Source organism: Triturus cristatus, chromosome 1_2, assembly GCF_964204655.1.
Source record: "Triturus cristatus chromosome 1_2, aTriCri1.1, whole genome shotgun sequence".
NCBI classification, from domain to species: Eukaryota; Metazoa; Chordata; class Amphibia; order Caudata; family Salamandridae; genus Triturus; species Triturus cristatus.
Window position 1 is genome coordinate 542,204,088 of NC_140580.1, and position 17,656 is coordinate 542,221,743.

General features: G+C 45.4%; 1 protein-coding gene across 1 annotated transcript in view; it reads right to left on the reverse strand.

Moving 5' to 3' along the window:
* Nucleotides 1–8,667, reverse strand: part of PI4K2A (phosphatidylinositol 4-kinase type 2 alpha) — a 188,346-nt gene extending 179,679 nt beyond the window's left edge. The window contains exon 1 of the mRNA XM_085606372.1: nucleotides 8,126–8,667. Coding sequence (XP_085462498.1) covers nucleotides 8,126–8,530 — 405 coding nt within the window. The 5' untranslated portion in view covers nucleotides 8,531–8,667. The remainder of the gene's footprint in view (nucleotides 1–8,125) is intronic.
* Between the last annotated feature and the right edge of the window lie 8,989 nt (nucleotides 8,668–17,656).

Sequence of the window (17,656 nt, forward strand, 5' to 3'; positions counted from 1 at the left end):
GTGGCGCAGCAGCCAGAGCTGCTGATTCGAGAGTTGGGGATCTCGGTTCAAGTCTTGGGGGCGCCGCGCAACATTCTGTGATTCTATGCAAATAAATTAATCTACCTGGGTGATAAATTGTTATATAAATATGCAGCAAGAGTAAAATGCAAAACTTTATGAAAATATAGTTCCACCAAAGCGGATGTTAACAGTATTTCGGTGGCGGATAACTGATAAGAGAAGCAGACCAGCAACAAGCATTGGTAAATGCAGGAAAATATGCTACAGCCAATAGAAATGGAGGAAAGGTAATTGGCATGCACAGGAACCAATGAGAAGCCAGGAAAGAGAGGAGGCAGGATGAAAGTCCTTTTAAAGTTTAGATTTAAAACAATAGATTTCTCAAGCAAGCACAAGCGCTGTGCATGCAAAACATAAAAAGCACTATGATGCAGTCAGCGCTAACCACGACGGGCAGTAATCTTTTTTCTTGGTATTAGACTACTCTGTGCCTACCCAAAGAAAAAAAAAAAGTTCAATATCTTCAGTTCAAGCTAAAATTCGCTGTGTTGGCCCCGCGTGGACAGTGCGAAAAAGACCATGCAGAGCTAGGAATACAGCACCATCAGCATCTTAAAACCAGTAAGGGTGATTTTTGGGCGCTTTATTTCTAGCAGGATGGAAGGGAGCAGGCATATAAAGGAGATGGGGTGGGGCCAGATGGGACAAGCAACAATGGGGGAGGGGCAGTCAGGGCAGGCAACAATGCAGGAGAAGGCTGGGGGCAATGCTTAATTTGAAAAAGAATGAGCGCTCAAAGCCCTGCTCAAAAACTTGCGCCCGGTGCAACGAATATCAGGGCTGCGTGATCTTGATTCCAACTCATGCCTCTATAATCCACTATGAGACACTCCTGCACTTTTATCTCACTTGCGCAAGTTCCTGCTATTTCCCTTTGTGGAAGATTTTCTGTATTCCTCCTCCTACTTTCGCCTGTGTGCGTTTTTCCCTTTCTTGCTCTCAGTAAATGCGTGTTGAGAAAAAATAAGCTCCGGAAATTAAAAATAGGTGCTTGTTGGCCGCACCTGCAACCACAGGCTTAAGTTAAGCACGGGTCGCGGGCAGAGTGGGCAACAATACGGGAGGAGGGAGGAAGGTGGTGCATGTAAAAGGAAACCAAGTATCTTGGAAAACAACGAGGAGTTGAACGAAACTGGGCATGGGTAGTAATACTTGGGCCATGCTCCAGGGTAGGGACAACACCACGAAGAGGAAGTAAAACTGGCAAACTCTGACCAAAGAAAAACAAGAAAATCAGAGTAGCCATGAAGCTAACCAAGGGTAAGCAGTGGGAGGGGGTCTATGCCCCCTGTAAGTAAACAAAATAGCTTACAAGCAACAATGTTGTCTTAAGCGAGACCTAAAGTATAGGGTGTAGGGGTTGGGAGGGAGGAGGCAAACGGTCAAATAGGAGAAGGTGCCTTCCAAACATACTGAAGGGCATAAAACAAACAACAGAGCCCTCAAAACATTTAGGGGGTGATAGGAGGAGAGGGTTTGAGGAAGGGATGGGGATGTGTCATGCTTGAGGAGCAACAACCTTGACCACACAGGACCTTTGCAATGCAGTCTTGCCCACGCAGGTAAGTATTTGTACCTTTACCATGCAGTACCTTAATATGAAGGTAAGTCTTTTTTCTACACCATTCTTTGTATGTTATTTAAAAAAAATGATTTTAGGGTTTATAGGTGGGTAGAGGTAAAGAGAGATAAGGGAGACTTGAGTCGAGGTAAAGGGGTCTTTAGGGCTCAGTTGTAGGCAGAGGTAAAGGGAGGTGAGGGTGACTTGAGGGTTCCGGTGGATAGAGGTAAAGGGAGAAGAGGGTGACTTGAGGGTTCGGGACGGGAGGTAAGGGTGATTTTAGGGTTGGTAAGTCAGCAGAGCACAAGGAAGTAAGGGTGAAATTAGGGTTTGAGTGTGAAGAGGTAAAGAGAGGCAAGGGTGAATTTAGGGCTCAAGGGTGGGTGGAGGTCAAGGGAGGTAAGGGTGATTTGTTTATGTTTTAGAGGTGGGTAAAGGGAGGTAGGGGTGATTACAGGGCTTAGATGTGGGTAGAGGTAAAGTTAAAGTTATAAGCCTTTTGAAATTATTGCATGTATGATGATGAATAAAACATCCTCTAAATTACAAAAGAGGTAATCAACAAATAATTAAATAACAAACACTAATGCATAAAAATACATACTGTATGGTAACAGTCTTAATAAAATAAAAGCAACGGCAGCTCAAATATAGGTTTCAGAAATTGGTCACATGCCACAAATCTTTAGCATTGCTATTTGTTTGTGTTCAGCTCTTGGAAAATTACAGGAAGCCCAATCTTCAGATCTGATGTTTTCAAGATTTCTTGCAAGCAAAAGCCACAAAAAAAGAGAAATGTTTACCACAATCTGAGCGCAAGCAGAACGGAAGAACACTAATCAAGAAATTAATCACTAATTGGTCCATACTCCAGAGAAAAAGACAAACAACTCTAGACAAAGTGAAGCTTATTTGCACTGACACCCGCTCACCAATGAAAGGGAAGAAAATAGGAGTGACAATAAAGCCAACCAATGATAAGTAATGGGCGGGCTAAAAGCCTCTTTTTAGAGTTTTTTTCTGTTTAAAGAAACAATTTAGATAATAGCAAGTGACAGCGCATTTGCTGTTTCATGTGAAACCTAAAAAGAGGAGAGCAGTTCTGAAACTTTAACAAGGACGATGGGAAGTTCAAGATACATGGCTTGTTTCCCCCTATTTTTTTGTTTTTAACTTCTAGACTTGTGGCCCGTCCTGTGGACTGAGGCCTGCTTAAGATCCTGCAGTCACATATTAATTTTGTACAAAGTGTACTGTGGTCCTACTAGTCTAGTTCCTGCGGGACTGGAAAATTTGTAGATTTCTGTCAGGTCTCAGGCATACAATAGGGATTAATAACTAGACAACTTTAAGTCAAGAGTGACAGTTCAGTCAGTCCTCTTGCTTGCATTCAGGTCAGTTAAGGAACTGGCTCAGAGAATATTTTTCTCCAAAATTCAGACTGAAAGTAGTGCACTGTAGGAAGCTGAACTGGACTGACAGATCTTGCAGGGTAATGGTTAGTAAATAGTAGTGCCTGCCAGTGGATTTCAAGAAAGCCATTGAGGAATTTGCAAAGTATGTTCAATATGGTCAGTGTGTAATCTGTTTATTTCTACTTTAAACATGTTTTAATTACCCGCTCTTCACCATTTTAACTAAGTTTATGGCTTGATTCGGTCCCAGCTCCCCAGTCCACATGCTTGTTTTGTGGTGAAGTTAAGCAGCCTTATTACGCTCGCCTTTATACATCCAGGTGAATTGATTGGATCTGTCGGTGATCATCTTTGGTGAATACACACCAGACTAATTCAGCCGGCACAAGCAGCATTCTAGTCTTTAATAACCCTGTGTCCTGCAGCATGAGCGAGGCCCAACAGATGTAATTTTAGCACGTGTTGCGCGGATGCACAGTGAGCACATGCAGTGGACGCACCAAAGTCAAGCCAATATGCGCTAAGCCCACACAGTATCCTACCAGTCTGTCGAAATCTGGCATGAAGCCTCAAGGAAGGTTATACCACTCTTCAGAAAACATCACCTTAGTATGGTCTTTTCCTGCCGCCTCCCTGAACCAACAATAGGGCATATGAGTCTATGGTGTGAACACCTCTCCTCACAGTAACAAAATGTAACGTTGAAGTGACCATTATTGCTCCCACTACACTTGTTTAAAAAGTAGGATCTTCTCAACCAAATTTAAAAGGGGCACACCTTAATGTGTGTTCACTATGAGCACACAGGAACAACGTATATGAGCTTATTCAAGAGAACGCCTGGGTATTATTCATAACTGAAACTTGGCTAAATGATAGTTCTAACCCTGTATTAGCCAATACAATCCCTGACATTTTTAGTATGTGGTTATCAAATCGTACTCATCAAAGAGGAGGGGCAGTAGTTTTTTTTAAAGTCTTCTTTTTAAAGGTGTTGAAGCCTACACATTCACTCTTATGCATTGCTTGCGCGCCGCAAAAGTGTCCCAGTCATTTGTAGACTTTAACTGCATCAGAGTATGCACTCTCACTAGCAAAAGATATTGTGTTTACAAGGAGTTTGGAGTCCACCTATTGCTTACCATTCATGGGCTTCACAGTCACTCTCATGTGCTGCTCAATCTCATTTGCTGCCTTCTATTGCAGCAACCAACTTAACTTCCTCTTCTTTCGGCAGGAGCACAGACCACATACTGATTGCTTCATATGGATTAGGGTTCTTCTACTGCTGGTGCTGTGATTGAGGTACTATTCTGTTGTCTTGCTTCTTCCTCTCCCAGCCACTAGCCATGTTGCTTCTTTCCCCTCCCACCTCCCTTGTCTGTGTTCCTTCTTCCCTTCTGAACCCCCGGCCGTGTTCATTCTCCCCCAACCCCTGTCCATGTTGCTTCTTCCCCTCCCAACCACCTCCGGCTATGTTGCTACTTCCCCTCCCAACCACCCCACCTGTGTTGCTTCTTGCCCAGCCACTACACCTCCCCCGATCCATGTTGCTCCTTCACCTCCAACCCCACCTCCCCATCAGTGTTTTGTATTCTATTTCTGTGTTTCTTATTCCCCTCCCATCTGCCTTGGTCTGCGTTTCTTGATCCCCTTCCACCTGGGCCATGTTTCTTATTCCCCTTCCATCAGCACCCCGTCCATGTTTCTTATCTCCATCTTGTCCAGCTGGCATGTAGGGGGGGGAAGCACTATGACATGGACAGCGCTGGCGGCTTCCTAATGCTTTTTCTACCATCCCATTAACTCACACCAACCCTTCCGTTGTCCGCCCCCATAGAATTGGTAAAGCCAACAGCACCACATGCGAGATCTACTGGCTTTGCCACTGCTTTTCAGGTCATTTGTCACAAATTTAACCAAGATGCAAACTCCTTTACAAAAACTGTATGAAATTATAGGTATGGCACAGCTACAATTTTTGAATTTAGCAGTCTTCGATTTCAATGTACAAATTGACAAGGATTTATAAACTTTTGTGAAAACATTACTACCTTTGGGATCTGCTAATCGTTATAGGAAGCAGCATATAATCTAGGTCACACTTTGGATCATACCTGATCTGCACCAAAACACTTAGAAGTATCTACCACACCTAATACCTTATAATCTTTTGCAAAAAAGTAAAATCAGTGCACGCCCTTTATGCCTAAAAACAGTCCGGGGCTCATGGAAAAATTAGTTTGCCAAATCCACTCAAACGTTAGAAGACTGTTTATCTAACAACTTACATTTTAACTCATCCGCTGATTAACTCAAATTTAACAAGAGCACTTGACATGGTCACTACTGTTAATAACTTCACTTCAAAGCCAAACAAACTTAAAAACAAATAATTCTCTGAAATCCTAAAGCATCGTCGTTCAAAAGTAAAACATCTGGAACGCAAATGGGGAGAGACCTACTCCATGGAAGACTGGCCCTTTTCTAAAACAGAACTCAAATTATATACAAAACAAATACTTGTAGTCAAATCTGCTGACATTAAAAAGCAAACATCTGAGGCCTCAAACTATAGCAGAGAATTATTCAAAACTCTAACTTCCTTCATTCATTCCACCTTGTCTTCATGCTGTGATATAAGAATTTGATCAAACAAGTGTTTTCCTTCTGCACCAAGGGAAATGTACATCAAGACCTGTTTTCTCTGTGTTTAAAATCCTTTATATATGTATATAAATATGGGTCTCTGTGTAGGACAAACCTAGTTGGTGAGCAACAGAGCACTAAACAATGATCAGGACCCTGAGATATGAAATGCGATTGCATTTCTTCTCACGCTGAGATGAAGTGTTGTCTGAAGAACTGAGTCCTCAGCTCCCTTCTAAACCACAGGGCAGTTATGACTGTTACGGACAATGGTTATGTTTAATTTTCGTAACAGTATTGCTGACTCTACTCAACAGCCAGTTTTCGTTGTAGCTTTAGAAAATGCGCTTGTTGTGTTAGCCTCTGCATGATGTGCATGCTACATGAGAATCAAAGGTCAATCAACACAGAATGAGTCTCAAGAAGGGATGCTATTTTCCGTTACCAAGGCAAGCACACCAATGGCCAAGGTATGCCACGGATTCCTGTGATGCAATGCATATACCCTGCAAAAATAAAAGGCAATCTCAACATTCTTAGTTTCTGTACGTGTACAAAGTGTACAGAAAGTCCATGTGGCCCAGCTATTGCATCCACACACAAAGTTCAAAATAAACAGGAGCACATATAGTTTTCACTCTAGTATTTCATAGATATCCTAGCCAGAAGACCCTGCTCCAAAACTATGAACAATGATGTTCTACCATCCTCAAATAATAGCAACACGCAGGGTAATATCCGAGCAGGAGGTAGGGCTAGAGTTAGCTCTGCCTTGCACAGTGCTTCAGTGTGCTCACCTCCTCAAAAGTCAGCTGTCTCTTTAAGTTCATGTTGGACTGCATGGACTCGAAACAGCCATTCGAGGGCACATTATAAAAGGCTGCATGCCCTGAACTGCGGTACTATCCTAAACCTCCCAGTCCCGCACTCCCTCTTCTTCTCTATGACAGCAAGGTTGGTACCACAGAGTGTCCTTTCAGTTACAATGTGCTGCCAGAGTCCAACTTGGGTAACAAGTAGTCTTTGGCTTCCCAACTCCAAAGCAGATCAGCCTCAAAAGTGCCCTATGATCCTGGACACTATGGCAATGAGCACGGATTTCTCTGGTTCATTTCACAGCACAGCCAACGGACTCCTCGTAAAGCACCTGATGAATATCCTAATGAGCCGCCTGGAACCCCCTGCATTCAAACAGCACAAATGCCACGCCAGGCGCACTCCTCATTCACTCCTTGAAAAGTGGTAGTAGTCAGCAAATTTGTTCTAAAGACCATGCATATCAGGCCAGAAGTCAAAAGAAGGCTCAAACACCTCCTGCTCCCTCAACATCCCCTTAATAGCAATAGCCCACTTACTAGTTGTAGAGCATTCATCCAGCCCACATTCCACGCCTGCTTTTGCCTGAACAAGATCACATAATGGAAAGAATATTAATAGGTCATCATTCTCACACTTTTTAACAATGTTAATTTTTGTATTTGGTGCATACTATTTAAATGCTTTATCCTGTCTAAAACACATTGTTAGTAATTGATCATCCTGTACATTAATATGTTACGATGATGTCATAACAATCATACTGTTAAAAATGTATAGCATCTTTTCTTCACAAACAACATTTGTTCACAGCCTTTCATAGAGCTGCAACAGAAACACTGGAAATGTGTCAAAAGCATCTACTAGGTAACATTTTACTGTGTATGCCTCTTAAGTTCACAACTGCTGCCAAGTCCTTTTCAAAGCATTCTTCTTTAAGAGGACAGCCTCACTTTGATAATACAAAATGTTCAGCAATAGACGATTCACTCAAATTCAATACGGTGGTGGGCCCAGGACGTTGCTTCATTATGTGCTTCTCTTTATAATTCAGCCGATGGCAACACACACTACTGTCCAACTAATTATTAAACAATTCCTATAACAAAAAGCTAAACCAATTGGCCTTGTGAACGCATGTTTTCCCTAGTTAACCCCTTCCTCCTTGTGGGCGACAAAGTCCCATCACTGCTTGCATCTGTATTATTAACGTGTTTATATTATGAAATGAGAGCGAAAATGATGACCCACTCATTCCTCTTGCTCATTCCAAACCCAAACGCGTGCATCATTCTCCACTGCTCAATACTACTTAAAGAAATTTCAATATGCTATCCAAATCCGATGTTCTTAGAGAGATCTCTCCAATCAGCATCATACAGGGTAGGATTTACAAAGGCAACAGATTTTCATAAGTGGGGAAACAGACTCTCATGGGAGTTTCCAGAGTTTTACTGCAGTAGGCTGCCCATATTGACCCTACATGACCAACTACTCTCAATAATTTTAAATTGTGTCTCGGTCCACATCTCCCCGCCCCCTCAATGAAATATAGCGGTTTAATTCATTGTCTCCCAATATAGCTTATCCCTTGGGGGCAATCGGTGGGTCCCACACTCACCCCCTGCGGGTCCTTTACGAAGTAGCTTCCGCTGGAGCCCTGGTAGATTCTCTCGGGGAAGATGCCGCGCTCGATCGCCGCCTCTGCCCGCCTCACTACGTCGGCGAACTCGGGGTCCTCCGGGAAGTCATTCCGCTCTCGTTGCTCCTGAGCCGCTTGTAGCCTGGCCTGGGATCGGTCAAGTAGGGGTTGCCTCTCCCCGCTGGGAGAGGCGGGTGGCGATGGACCTACGACTGCCGAAGGAGCTGGAGTCTGTACCTGGGCAGCAGGGACCCGCACAACCACCCCCGGGATGGCAGGGAAGCGGCCTGCCGCGCCTGAACCCGCAGGGGGCGAGGCGCAGGACTGGAAGCCCTGGTCAGGCACATCCCGCACGGGGGACACGAGAGGGCTGGTCTCGTCCATGGCCCCGATGGGGAATCTCTGCAGGTCAGTCTACAGACCCTGCTCTCTGGAGCGATGACTGGGAAGCTGTCACCTGACAGGCATCAGCTGATCCATCGTCAACATCCGCAGCGCTTCCGGGTTCCCGGCAGCACGTCAATCCCACCGGAGACCAAGAAAGAGGACTATTAGGGAGGGAGGGAGGGCGGTTTTGCTAACTGAGAAAATTTTAAGCGAGTTTTGAAATATTCCTTGTTACAAAATGTCTGCAGCTTTGAAAGGCGGACCCGACCAACTCTATTTCAGGACCGGAGGCTCCTATTATGCTTCTTTATTCTTTACCACTTTATTTTCAGCAGCCAAACATAATAAACTTTGAAAAAAAACTACACATCCCGTGATACTCTATAATCACGTGATCACAAAAGACATCCATGCGTTAAAAATCTTAAGAACGAAATCTCAAAAGTAGCCGGAATCTTAGAATGCACACGTGATTTGAAGGTTTCAACAATAAAGAACAAGGACGCGTGTGCATATGTGTGTTTTTTAGGTCCCGCCTAAGCCAGCGCTTTAGCGCTGCTCTCGCAAGAGCTTTTGTAAAAGGGGGATTTGGAAGTGCAAACCAGTGCTTTCAGGCCACCAACTACAGTGCATGTGCGCCCGCCAACTACAGTGCATGTGCGCCGGGCGCGCGCACCATTTGGTAGCCTGCGTGATCATTTCGCGGCCGCTTTGATGTTCTCAGTGAGCCGCACGGCCACTGAGAACATCAAAGCGGCCGCGAAAGTGCACACCATTTGCCACCCCCTCCCTTATCCCACTTCCTGCTTGTTTTTAATGCAGGTTTATACAGCGCAAACTCGTGCCGTAGGTACTGGAGCTCTTTAAATGAGCACAGATTACGTTACACAAAGACACATTCAGGCACGAGGAGATTAAGTCATTATTATGGGGGCCAAATGCTTAACTTCTTTTTGCAGGCAGCCTTAATGCTTACGTTTATTTTGCAGGCGGCAAAGAACAAAACAGCGGGACGGTAAAGCACAGTGCTTGCTTCCTTTTATTTTCCTTCATTTCACGGACTCTCCTGGGACCACACCTCTAACTGTAATCGGTACATAGCGGGACGGTAAAGCATAGTCTTGCTTCCTTTTATTTTCTATTATTTCACGGACTCTCCTGGTCCGTAATTTTTGTTGAATTTGGGGAAACACCAGCCAGCAGCTTTCATGTAACACGGCTGGTTTTTGATGCGTGTGCAGTTTTGTTTTGTTTGAGTGCTTTTTTTTTTTAATGCAGATTTATACAGCTCAAACTCGTGCGGTAGGTATTGGAGTGCTTTAAATGAGCACGGATTACGTTACACAAGAACACATTCAGGCACAGGGAGACTAAGTCATTATTATGGTGGCCAAATGCTTACTTCATTTTGCAGGCGGCACAAATACTTAACTTTATTCTGCAGGCGGCACAGAACAAAACAGCGTGACGGTAAAGCACAGTGCTTGCTTCCTTTTATTTTCTGTTATTTCATGGACTTTCCTGGGTTCCTACTTTTTGTTGGATTTGGGAAACTACACCATCACAGCTGATGTCAGCAGTGAGCGTCACAGACTCTCTTGGGTCCGTGCTTTTCGTTGGATTTGGGAAAACATGAAGTATTCTTTTTTCTCAACTTTACAAAGGTAATTACATTTAGCGTGCATTTAAAAATATGCGAATGCGATGGGAATGTTGTCTTTTTACCCCTTACTTTAGCAGTAACCTATATTTTTTTTAGGAGCTTATCATCCTGCTGGTTGTTCAGTTGCATCTCACAGATGCTGCGAGCCAAGAGATTACAATCTTTATTGCAAGGCTCAAAGCACTTAATTAGCTTGTCCTGGTTTCCTTTCCCAACTTGCAAACACATGCTAACACTTCACACTAAACCAGACTTTCGGTCTGAGTTTTTTCCCTAAACAAATGTCAATAGATTATAATCTATCAGCACAGTTACAAAATAAAGGTGAACTCGAAGTTATTTTAACCAAAATTGAAAACGTATTGACCAAAACCACATTATTTTTTAAAAAACGATAGTACTTTTTTTTGTGTGAGTGCGTTTGGGAATTTTATAAATTGGATATAACATGCTTTAGGGTCTATTTACACTTCACGCGCACTGGCTACCGGCATGCGCGCACCTTCTACGGACGCAAGTACAGCACAATGGAGTCCAGGTACACTGGCGAAGTGGTTTTTGAAGTGAACGTTGTTTCTAATTTAATTAGTGCTACAGGCATTGAATAAAATGATGGAACACATTTTGGAGTCGGTCCCTGAGGAGTAGATTGTGTGTAATCGGTACATAGCGGGACGGTAAAACCATTTTCCGTAATTTCACGGACTCTTCTGGGTCCGTACTTTTCCTTGGATTTGGGAAACTATACCATCACAGCTGATGTCAGCAGGGAGCGTGAAACTTGCTGATGTATTTTGGCAGTGAGAAATCCGATGGAACACATTTTGGAGTCGGTCCCTGAGGAGTAGGTTGTGTGTAATGCAATAGGTCTCGCATTTATTTGAGTTTGATCTATTGGCATTGTAAATGACAATGCCTTATATTTATGTTTTGGTTTTAAAATAAATAAATAAAAGGGATTGTTATTTACAATGCCAATAGCTTAAACTCGCATAAATGCGAGACCTATTGCATTGCAAATGCTTGTTGTTTGTTTGTTTTAGGGTTGGTGTCTGGCTGTCCAGGTAGTGCAGCAGTACAAGGTTATTACTTCTGTTAAATGGGCTCCATCTAAATCACACCCTCCTCTAAACTGAGCAGGGGTTTGAAATGAGAGATGCCAGCACATTTCTTTTCTTTCTTGATGTTTTAGAACCGGGTAATCTGCTGGTTCTGACATTGTTGTAGTCGGGATTGGATTGGGATTAAAAATCGGCCGGGTCCACAAAAACAAAGTGGCCCACATTTGCATATTGCCTTTCCGCAAAACACTGCATTGGCGACATTTAAAAAAAGAAAGGGGGGGGGTTAAAAAAAATGCACGGATTTGCCACTTTTGCTCAGGCCCCCTGCCCCCGCTCAATATGCATATATTAATGGCCCGCCCAGCGAGAGAAAGGAAGTGATGCCTCTGCCGTTGATAAAAGGGAGGTAATGGGCACCCATCTACCTCCAGAAATGCCACCCAGGCACCCACTGGGCCGCTGGTGGCATCGAACAACGCAAAAACCGCCCAAATCGGCCAGCCAGGGTGCTAAAAAAAGCAGCCCATAGCTGGAATTCGGATACCGGCCCCTCGGGCATTGCTCGAGTGCCCGCGTTACCAATCCGACGCTGGTTCTAGTTAATATCCTCTTTATAGGTCTCGCCTGAGGCATTGTAAGTGCTGTCGCTTGCAAGTTTCTATACTTACTTTAAAAAATAAAAAAAAGGCATAAACCCCACCCACTACTTACCATTGGCTAAGTTCATCATTACTCTTATTTGGTGGCTCCTGATTGGCCAGTGCCTGTCAGTTTCACTTTCTCTTCTGTTGTTTCTCTTTTCCTTAGAGCATAAACCAAGTACTGAGATCACACCTAAGACAGCACATGTACTGTCACTTGTGAGGTTTTTTGTTACTTAAAAAAATACATAAAAGAAGGTTAGAGCTTGCCTTTTATTTGCCATTGGTTGACTTCATAGGCCTCCTATTTGCTGGCTTTTGATTGGTCAGCTGTGCTGGATTCACTTTCTCTTGTTTGCTTTTCCCTCCCATGGAGCATGGATTGAGTAATGAATGATTACTTTTTGGGGGATTAGTTTTCTTTTTCTGCTCACACTGGAATTGAGGTACTTCTTTTGAGGTTACAACTAGCTAAAGACATCTTGTGAACATTCAGACTAGGAATGCATTCTTCCCATTGCTTATCATTGTCTTTGTGGTTTGCCACTCACATTTCATTTTCTGGCTTTCTATTTGCTGGCTACATTTGCTTTCGGCTGTTGTCGCGATCACGCGAACACTGGCAAAAAACTACGTTACCCAGAAAACCCTGGGACAAGCCGGAAGGACTCGCGTCATCCAAGTACGCGTTCACCGATTCCATAAAGGACCGCCTCCTCTAAGAGGAGGCGCTTGATAATCTTGCCCCCAGTTCCGGGTTGCTAACGAGAAGAAAGCAGCCGCGAGCGCCGAATGCGTGCTCAACCCCGACATCCCCGAAGCGGAGAAACCGGATGCCTTTTCCCTTGAGACAGCCTCCGACGGAAGAAACCGCGAGGAAATCAGCAGGCACCAGAGGCAGCACAACAGCAACAGGTAACCCGCAATTGTGCAGGACAGCAAGCAATACTGCTCTGGTGCTGGAGTGCTCCCGCTGTGCTGGAACAGCGGAGGAGCACCAGTGTTGAAAGCGCTTTTTAGCTCCTTGTGGTCCAGAGTGCTCCCGCTGTGCAGGAACAGCGGTTGAGCGCTTTAGGGGGAGCGCCATAGCTCCTCATATCTTGGGTGCTCCCGCTGTGAAGGAACAGCGGAGAAGCACATCGTCCTCTAAAAAAGACTGGGGAACCTAGCTGCAAAGAGAGGGACAAGATGCAGGATTGTATGGGGCCGGAGTGCCCTCCCTTGTCCTCTCTTCTTTCAACTTCCCAACTACTTACATACCGGGGTATATCTTGTTTGGACTTCTACCCTTTGGGAAGTGGCCGTACGTGAGAGGTACCTTGGGGCTGGACACAGAAGGAGGATCCTGACCATCACCAACGGCGGAATCCCTCTGCATACTGGCTGTAGGGACATACACCCTGAAAACAGTGAGTTCACGATAGTGGAGTTAGGGTGGGTAAGATTTCCCGTAAAATTAGTGCCTCGTTACTAGTTTTCTGTTTTCTTGTCCATAGTGCCCAGTACAAGAAACCGCCTTGAACTCGTCCCTGACCTGCAGTCCCTACAGAAATTGACCTGCCCCACGACTCCTGCCGTATTCATTTGTTCCCCCCTTTTCTCCCACCCGCTCCCTCGCACTGCTCTGGTTTTCTTCCATTGGTGGGCGCTAGCGGAAGGGGGAAGAAGGGGGATAGTCAACACACGCATCGTTCCTGCTGGCCGGCTCAGGTTAGTGGGTTGTTGTAATACTGCTGACACTCTGACGCTTCCACGACAGATTGTCAAGCCCAAGATTGCATCCCAGCCCGAACGATGGATACCAGCGTAGTTCTCGCTTCCCTTCTAGAGAGCCTCGCTGCTCTTCAGGTAGAGGTACAGGCCTCCCGCGCTGAAAACCGAGACCTAAAAAACAAACTAGGTACCCTACGTAGAGAAGTAGCGGGTTTATCCCGCCAAGGCAAACCCAAATCTAGAGGAGCGGGTGGTTACAAAAAGGCATGGATGCTCCCTCCTCCTGGTATGGGGCATAAACTGGACCAGCCCAAAGGGGTTGGAGTCTTTTCCCCTCAGGGCCCTACTTCCGTCACAGAAACTGTCCCCACTGTACATATGTTACAGAACACTGGTATACCACTGGCACCCCTGAAAGGTTCTACGGAGATCCGAAAAAGTTTGAGACATTCCTCAATCATTGTAGATTGCATTTCCTTTGTAAACCTGCGGTTTTCCAGGATGAGGCGGCAAAAATAGCGTTCATGATGTCCTACATGGGAGGGAACGCTGCCAGTTGGACCATACCCCTAATGGAAAGGAATGACCCAGTGTTACATCACTTCTCAGACTTCTGCATAGATATGAGGAAGCTGTTTGATCGAAAATCACACATGCTTACACTGGACAGGGAGTTAATGACTCTGAAGCAGGGATCTCAGGATCTCCTTACGTACATCACCACCTTCAATCGTTTAGTGGTGGAGACAGATTGGCCTCAGGAAAAGCGCACCTCCCTTTTTTATCAAGGGTTGAGAGGGGAGTTAAAAGACGTTCTTTCCCAGGTGGTACAACTTCCTCCAACCTGTGAGGAATTCATCACGCTCACGGTACAATTGGAGCATCGTCTCCAAGAACAGAAGGCAGACAGAAGTAGGGGTGAAAACCGCCTTCCTTACGTCCGACCTAAGCTATCCCCAGGTGACTCTCATAAACCTGCAGATACCTCTGAACCTATGCAGATTGGAGGGATCAAGAGACCCTTAACGAACGATGAACGGGAAAGAAGGCGGAAGATGAGACTGTGCCTCTACTGCGGTAAGAGCGGGCATTTTATACGGGAATGCCGAACAAGAACGCGACTCCCTGAGAAAACCAGCAACCAAAGAATGCAAGTTTCCTCTGTGCACCAGGAGGAGACATCGGAAAACTAGCACACCCGAGTCAGGAGGAGATCCCTGGACCGGGTGGGAAACAAGCAGCGATCTCCCCCGCCGTCGCTAACACCATCCAACCTGCGGTAGCGCATCTCAACGTAGGGATTACCCTCTGGATTTACCCTGATACCCCCTTGGACATACCTGCGATGTTGGATTCGGGTGCGATAGGGAATTACATGGCCCTAAAATATGCCAATACCATTGGGGTCCCACAAGAGAAGAAGAAACATCCAGAGGAAGTCAAGGTCGTGGACGGCACTGCACTGTCCTCTGGACCTGTCTTATATCATACGCCACCTCTTCTCATGAAATTCGGTAGTGACCACTACGAATATATTCGTTTTGATCTCATTGACGCACCTCACTTCAGGCTCTTATTGGGTATGCCCTGGCTAACCTTGCATGATCCCGTCATTCATTGGGCCGCACGTACCGTCTCCTTGCAATCCGCCTACTGCATGGAACATTGCACTAACCAAGTCGTTTTTCAGGTGGTGAAGGAAAAGACACAAGCTAGCCTTCTGGCTTCCGGTTGCGCAGAGACAGGTTTCTGCTGTTCCATCACCTTACCTGACGTCTACCATGACTACCTCCAAGTGTTTGACAAAAAAACGGCCACGCGACTCCCTCCGCATCGCTCCTACGATTGTCGAATCGACCTGATTCCCGGAGCCACAATACCGTGCAGTAGGGTATACGCTCTCACGGAGCCTGAAACAAAGTATTTACAACAATACCTTGCGGAAAACCTGGCCTCCGGATTTATAAGGCATTCTTCTTCACCCGCTTCGTCCCCTCTTTTTTTTATACCGAAGAAGGACTGCGAGGAGCTCCGTCCATGTATCGACTTCAGAGCAATAAACCGAGTCACCATCAAAAATCGATACCCACTGCCCTTAATACCAGTGCTGTTGGACCAACTCAAGGGAGCAAGATGGTTTACCAAACTCGATTTAAGAGGGGCCTATCACCTGGTCCGCGTAAAAAAGGGGGATGAGTGGAAGACAGCCTTTAGAACCAAGTTCGGTTTATATGAGTACCTGGTGATGCCGTTTGGGCTGTGTAACGCCCCGACAGCCTTTTAGTGTTTTATGGACGAGGTGCTTCGAGGCTTCCTGGAAACATTTTGGGTGGTGTATATCGATGATATTCTGGTATATTCCACCACTCTAGAAGACCATGTGCAGCACGTAACCGCGGTATTGGACAACTACTTATTCGCAAAATTGGAAAAATGTTTGTTTCACACAGAGGAGGTCGCCTTTCTAGGTTACATCATTAACTCCCGGGGGTTTCAGATGGATCATGGCAAGGTACATGCTATCACAGAATGGAAGGCACCCCACAACGTCAAGCCAGTACAGAGATTCCTAGGATTCCCTAATTACTACCGACGATTTATCAAAGACTTCTCGAGAATCCTCACCCCCATATCAAAGTTACTGAGAAAGAATACGCCTTTTCAGTGGGGAACAGTAGCTGAACAAGCCTTCCAGGCCCTGAAAGATAGCTTTACACAAGCCCCTATCTTAAGGCACCCGGATAAACAACTCCCGTTTATTGTTGAGACGGATGCTTCGCAATACGCCATAGGAGGGGTACTTTCCCAACGACATCCTGAAACAGGACAGCTCCATCCTGTGGCCTATTATTCTAAAAAACTATCCCTTTGTGAGATCAATTATTCCATCACTGACAAGGAGTTATTGGCAATTAAACGAGCTTGTGAGGAATGGAGACATTACCTTTTGGGAGCCCGCCACACGGTCGAGATCTTCACGGACCATCGTAATCTCTTATTCCTTAAAACTGCGAAAGCCCTGATGCCCAGACAACTGCGATGGATGCTTTTTTTTGCTGATTATGATTTAGTTATCAAATACCGCCCGGGAACTCAGCATGGGAAGGCGGATGCACTGTCCAGGGTTGAAGAGCCCGGATGCAATACTGAAACGGAAGAGAAGGAACCGCCTTTTATCCTTCCAGACAAGCCGGTATCCGTCAAGACAATCGCACAGATCGCCTCACAAGATTTCTTGGAAGACTTGAGAGTAGCAGTGGCAGAAGTAGACGCACAGGCCTGGATATCAGAATACCCTGAAAGTAGAAAAGAAAAGGACAGTCTTCTGTATCACTCCCACGCTTTGTATATTCCAGACCCTCTTCTCCAACACAGAGTGCTTACCTGGACGCACGATGCACCCCTGGGGGGTCATTTGGGTATTTACAAAACCATCTCTTGCCTAGAGAGATCCTATTGGTGGCCTACATTGAGAAAAGACACTCATGAGTATGTGACAACCTGTTCAGTTTGCGCTCAAAGTAAGGCACTTCATAGAAGACCTGTGGGGTTCCTACGGACCATCCCTATTCCCCCTCGACCATGGTACACTATCTCGATGGATTTCATCGTCGAAATGCCCCCCTGCGAAGGGTATACAGTAGTACTGGTACTGGTAGATCATTTGACAAAAATGGGGCATTTCATCCCTTTGAAAAAACTCCCCTATTCCTAAGAGCTAGCTCTCGTTTTTCTTCAGCACATTGTCAGGGCACATGGAATCCCTAGTGTTATAATCACGGACAGGGGATCCCGGTTCTGGAAGGCTCTCTGTGAATCCCTCTCTATCGAGGCACGAACATCTACGAGCTTCCATCCACAAACCGATGGAAAAACAGAACGCTTAAACCAGACACTTGAGCAATACTTGCGTTGTTTCACGTTGCAGAATCCCATACATTGGTTTCCCTTACTATGGATGGCAGAATTTGCGTATAATCAGAGACGTTTTAATGCATGGGCAAAGTGGGCTCTGGCCCAGGGCCCCAGCCTTTCAGGGGGC